We start from the raw sequence: 6,097 nt of genomic DNA on the forward strand, positions 1-6,097 counted from the left end.
GCAGTAATCCTGACAAGTAAACACCTCCAAATTACTGTGGTTATGATCAGTATAAATCCTATAAGATGTGGAATTATTGATATGTAATGAAAGTACATTGGATATCGGAATAAGGAATCATTTTCTGCTTAAGTCTATTTAAGGAACATCAAAAAGAAAATGTAACCAAGGTTCTAAATTAACATACAGAATTTGTTTTCATTGTAGTTTATATTTCTACCTGGATGGCACGAAGGGATTGATCGAGAAACAGTCATGAACATTCTAAACTCAATACCCCAGGTAATGTAAGGCCTAACATTGGTGTTAAATTGCCCTGTTTCATATGGAAAGTCCATATGAAACCAGTCAAATGGGGATTTTGGGTATTTCCATTAGGGAAAGCACTGGAGACTTAACCTTAACTTTTAGATTACTGGCTGTAGAAGGAATGTCACCATTGTCTGGTTTGGAATAAGGAAATTCATTCTTATCTTGGCACACCACCACAGAATGCTTACATTTGGTTGTGTTTTTACCTACTTTGGTGCCAGAGTTGAACCACTTGCAGTTGCATAAACTATAAAAAAAACCCAACTAGAAGGACAGGAAGAAAAATTGACTTACAGAATGCACATTCGTTTTAATAGAGATCAGGGCCGGATTAAATGAAAAGAGGCCCTAGGCTATTCCACTTATGAGGCCCTTTCACCTCCCATTTTTAAGTTTGTTCAAATTGCTGACAATTTTGAATATAGGCCCCTCTTGATCTTGAGGCCCTAGGCTGAAGCCTAGTTAGCCTATAGGAAAATCCGGCCCTGATAGAGATTAATATTGCAGATTCTCTGAATTACTATGAGGGTCATGGGATGTACATTTTTCTGAAAGAAGGTACATATATTTATAATTTTAGAAATGTTTGTTGCTTATCCTAAAACATTAGTTACAGTGCTAAAAGTGCCCAAACAGATAAAGTCATCAAAATATAAAATCATGAATTTAAGGTATAGAATGCTTTGGAATGTTTATTCACTATGCCATGCTCATAGTCAATGTGGGTGTGTAATGAGCACATTCATATGCTGTTAAATTCATTAAAAACAGTAGTAATTAAGATAATACAATATAACGTTGCAAGTGCATTTTACCTGCAAACTTTTACAGAGTTCCAAGCCTACACTCAGCAAAAATAAATTGAATTGAATCCTTGAGAAGTCTTGCATTTTTCTATTGCTATTGTAAAATTTAAGTCATAGTACCAGTGGGTAAAGTGCTTGGTGATTAATTAGCATATATTGTAATGAATTATGGTAGCATGTTTTTCAAAGTATTTAAAGGACTTTAATAGAAATGTCCACCCATTTATTTATTTCCTGGACATATTTACAGTTGCAAAGAGCTAAAACTTATCCATCTGATGCAAAGCAGGAATCAACCTTGAACATGACATCGATCTGACTGTGACAAGGAGCACTCACACATGTCTACATTTATTTTTACAAGGCAAAATTAAAGCTGCCAGTCAGTCTAACCTGCACATCTTTGGGGTTGTATGATAAAATATCTAGAGTGAAATCCATGTAGACACAGAATGTGCAAACAAATAAATAGTAACCAGACTGAGATTTGAGCTGAGTCTCCTGGGTAGGCAGGAGCACAAATTACTATGTCACTGCACCATTCTATTAGGGAAGTGTAATATTATGAAACACTGACTGGTCACATTAAGTTTTTAATAATTACTATATACACTTACTGGCCACTTTATTACATACACCTGTTCAACTCCTTGTTAAAGCAAATATCTAATCAGCCAATCTCCTAGCAACAACTCAATGCAATTAGGCATGTAGACATTGTCAAGATGACCTGCTGAAGTTCAAACCAAGTAACGGAGTGAGGAAGAAAGGTGATTTAAGTGACTTTGAACATAGCATGGTTGTTGGTGCCAGACTGGCTGGTCTGAATATTTCAGAAACTGCTTATCTACTGGGATTTTCACACACAAACATCTCTAGGGTTTACAGAGAATGGTCTGAAACAGGTAAAATATCCAGTGAGCGTTAGTTCTCTGGGTGAAAATGCCTTGTTCATGCCAGAGGCCAGATTAGAATGGTCAGACTGGTTTGAGTTGATAGAAAGGCAACAGTTACTCAAATAACCACTTGTTACAACTGAGGTATGCAGAAGAGCATCTCTGAATGCACATGTTGAACCTTGAAGCAGATGGGATACAGCAGCAGGAGACCACAGAGGGTGCCACTACTTTAAGGTAAGAACAGGCAACTCACACTACAATTTGTACGGTCTCACCAAAATTGGATAATAGAAGATCATCCAATTGGAAAAAGCAAGAATATTGGAAAAGCATGGCTTGGTCTGTTGTGACATTTGAATGGTAGGGTCAGAATTTAGTGTCAACAAAGTGAAAGTGGATCTATCCTGCCTGTTATCAACAGTTCAGACAGGTGGTGGTGGTATAATAGTATCAGGGATATTTTCTTGGCACACTTTGGGCCACTTAGTACCAATAGAGCATTGATTTAATGACACAGCCTACCTTCATTGCTTTATGACCTCAGTGTACCCATTTTCTGATGGCTACTTCCAGCAGGATAACGTGCTATGTCACAAAGCTCAAGTTATCTCAAACTGGCTTTTTGAACATGAGAATGAGTTTAATGTACTCAAAAAGCCTATAAAGTCACCAAATTTCAATCCAATAGAGCACCTTTGGAATTTGGTAGAATTGGAGATTCACATCATGGATGTGCAGCCAACAAATCTGCAGTAACTGCATGATGTTATCATATCAAAATCACATAAATTAAGCAGTCCTCTTTGTATTTAGGGTTCTCACAGAAGGACTTGATGATGATGGTCATGTAGACTTCTGGCTTTTAGTCCATCAATGTAGGTGGTGGTGGCACAGTTTTAAAAAGCTAATTGGCATCTTCACAGCATCTATTGAACATTAGCAGTACTTAATTGACTAGCATTGTAAGCCTCTAAAAAATAAATAAAAATTGATTTGAATATATGAATTCTAGTTCGATTTCATATGTATCATTTCTTTTAAACTTTGAGAAAATGAGAATTTAGGAATTTCAGCCTTATCTTAAATGCAACCTTTATAAAGAAATCATTTTACCTTTCACATCAGTTGCTGAGCAGATACAGCCATAGCTCATATAGGTAATGGCCAAGCCATCATGCTAACACATTTAAAAGCAACTTTTGGACTTGAATGGTTATATAACACTGATTTGAAAATTTATTTGGACTTGAATTATTTTTATTATTGTACATTTTCATCCCTTTGGACAGTTGCAGGTGACATCCATTCAGATTACATCTGGTAACAACTTTTTAAGTTCTGGATTCTTGTACTTATTATTGTGTTCCTCTTTCTTCAAATGAAAGATTCATTTTATTTACTGTTTTGTTTTGATTTTCTCCCTTGACCATGATCTTCAGTCACTTTAACACAGCTGTTTCTGTTGCCATCTGTTGCGCGGGTTCTGGTGTGAAGTGTCAGTTGATGCCGCAATACTTCAGGTCTTCTTGTAATTGAAATCTGAATTTAAAACAAAATTAATAAAGAAAATGATCAAACTATGAAACAAAATTATACATAAATAATTTCAGGTACTTGACTACCATTCATGCCTGTAGTGTTGATTAAATTTTCCCTATATTTTAGTTTGTTTGTTATTTGAGATTTCAACCTCTGCCACTCAAATTAATTCCAAAGTTGTTATACCAGTTAACTTTTCTACTGAATATACTGACATAAGGAGGTGCCACCTCATTAATAGCACCTTTAGTGAGGTGAAACAGGCATGAGAAAATATTTAATGAATTAAATGAGTTTAAATTTGGAAAAACAAGTTTTTAAAATACATGATAATCCTGCAAAGGGCAAGACAGTACTGACAATTCTTAATGGAATACTCAACTCAAAAAGAGAGTTTTTTAATCCTTAATTAAGATGTGTTATTTGTGGTGATGGCCAAGAAAACATTTAATATCACGCTTATGTGGACCTCAAAGAAGATCCATGTATATAATAATAGCAAACCATATCATAACATCCATAAAAAAATCTCAAATTACTCCTGTCTTGTAATCAGAATGGCAGGTATGCTCAACAAATCCATGTACAGTATGTTTGGTTAAAATAATGTGAACTTTTGGAGAATGTTTTTATGCACAACAGAGAAGTGGGTTCCAACGAGACTAAGCTTTCAAAGAACGCCAATCCCAAAATTCAATCTCCAGGAGTTCTGCCCATTAATAGCTCATTCATTGGCTACCTTAGTGCCTCACATGATTTCAACATTCCAAAGTGAGATCTTAGAAAGCCATAATATTAGGAAATACAAGTTAAAAAGAAGAGAATGAAAGCATTACCAGGTGAAAAGTCTGCCTTGTACTGGTGTATATCTGAGGTACTTTAGCAACAAGAAAGTTATTTCAAGGGTCCACAAACTGCTGAAGAAAAACCTGTAACCAATGCATTTGTTGCTTAACAACCAACAAATGAAGGATTTGGATTATGTGACCCAAGTATTTTTAATTTATGTTTGACGTTGTTTGCTATTGTTCAAACTGGACCTCGATTTAAGACCCACTTCATCCATTTGTTGCCAAGGTAGGGTCAAGTTTCTTTACCATTCTGAAAGGTGGAGGTTTTATAAAACATGTAGTATCAAATAACACTAAAATGCAAAATGATACTCAATGATAGCATACTGCTAAGAGATTGCATGAATATGGTTATATTGTAGTAAATGATAACCAGAGACCTATACTAAAGATATTTTTTATCGTAACAGAACATGGAAACTTTAGAAACAATGTATTCAATGTCACATACCCTGGACTCTCACTATTACAGGAGTAATTGCTAATGTACAGTAGTTTATCTTTTAGGTGGGAGATCAAAAGAAAAATATTTTTATTGCTGATGAATACTTTGGAGATACAGAAGATCCTGAGACCATCAGAGATGGACTCACTGAAATGTTTGGTGATGTAGTGATCGTTAAACCAACTCTGTTTGCAGCCAGTTTACACAGAGGTGCTTCACATTTTTAAAATTTTGCTTTTATGTTTTCTAATTTGTGATTGCTCTATTGTGAAAATTACCTATTAATGATTCCTATCATCAGTTCTCATTGGGTCAGAGACTTGTTGAGCTAAAAAGAAAAAAGAATTTATGCAGTGAAAATATTAAATCAGTTGACACTGCTTTAAAATGATGTGTTATAAAGAAGGAACTGCATGGTTCTTTTAAATATATTAAATTATGTGTTGAAATAAAGAAGGAAATATATGGTTCTTTTAAAAATAAGATTAAAACTACATTTCTTGGTCCTCTTTCTCTTTATTTAGATGCTGGTTTGCCAGTGTACTTGTATGAATTTAGCCATCGTCCAAGAGTATATGGGGACTCAAGAGCAAAATTTGTGAAAGCAGATCATGCTGATGAAATTGGATTTGTGTTTGGAGGCTGCTTTTGGGATGGTCACCTGAAATTCAATGGTAAGCACAGTTTCAGAGAAAATGTGGATAACATGTCAGTTATTTAAAACATTCATTGTAATTCTTCATGTAGAATAAAATCCTTCAGTACATTTTTCTTTCCATCCATCTCTTTATCATCGCTGAATAGATTACGTCACTCTCCAGAAACATTCTGTAATTGCTCACAGGTCACTCAAGAGATATAATCCCTTAAGTGTATCCTGGGTTGTTTTTTAGTGGGCCATGACCGATAAGTCTCATGTGGGAGATTCTCACTGAATGCCACAATCACCACACCTGGCTTTTCTAAATCCAGAGTAGGAGAAGTTGTACAATAAAGTCCTCCTGTACTGCTAAGCTCCTCTTCCTGCCACTGAAAGTGAATCCAATAACACAGTGCAGGAACCTTATTTTGGGCCCCTACTGTTCACAGTGTTATTCTTCTTTCACAGTCCAAAGCTAAAACAAATTAAAAGATTCATCTGAGGGCTTTTGGGAGGTTTGCTTTCAGGAGGGGTCAAGGTCACTGGTCTGGAGGCGGAGTAGTTAGCCAGCCTGTACATTCTCTTCTTACCTGGCAAAAAATATA

The 6,097-nt window shown here is 35.5% G+C and overlaps 1 protein-coding gene across 1 annotated transcript; it reads left to right on the forward strand.

The window, feature by feature from the left end:
• Nucleotides 1–207: 207 nt before the first annotated feature.
• LOC120520920 (carboxylesterase 5A-like) lies at nucleotides 208–6,085 on the forward strand (the record flags this gene model as incomplete). Its single annotated transcript, XM_039742891.1, has 3 exons — nucleotides 208–282; nucleotides 4,915–5,062; nucleotides 5,377–6,085. Coding segments are annotated over 3 exons (420 nt in total), but the record flags the coding sequence as incomplete, so codon positions are not given.
• Between the last annotated feature and the right edge of the window lie 12 nt (nucleotides 6,086–6,097).

This window comes from Polypterus senegalus, unplaced genomic scaffold, assembly GCF_016835505.1.
Source record: "Polypterus senegalus isolate Bchr_013 unplaced genomic scaffold, ASM1683550v1 scaffold_7366, whole genome shotgun sequence".
NCBI lineage: Eukaryota > Metazoa > Chordata > Cladistia > Polypteriformes > Polypteridae > Polypterus > Polypterus senegalus.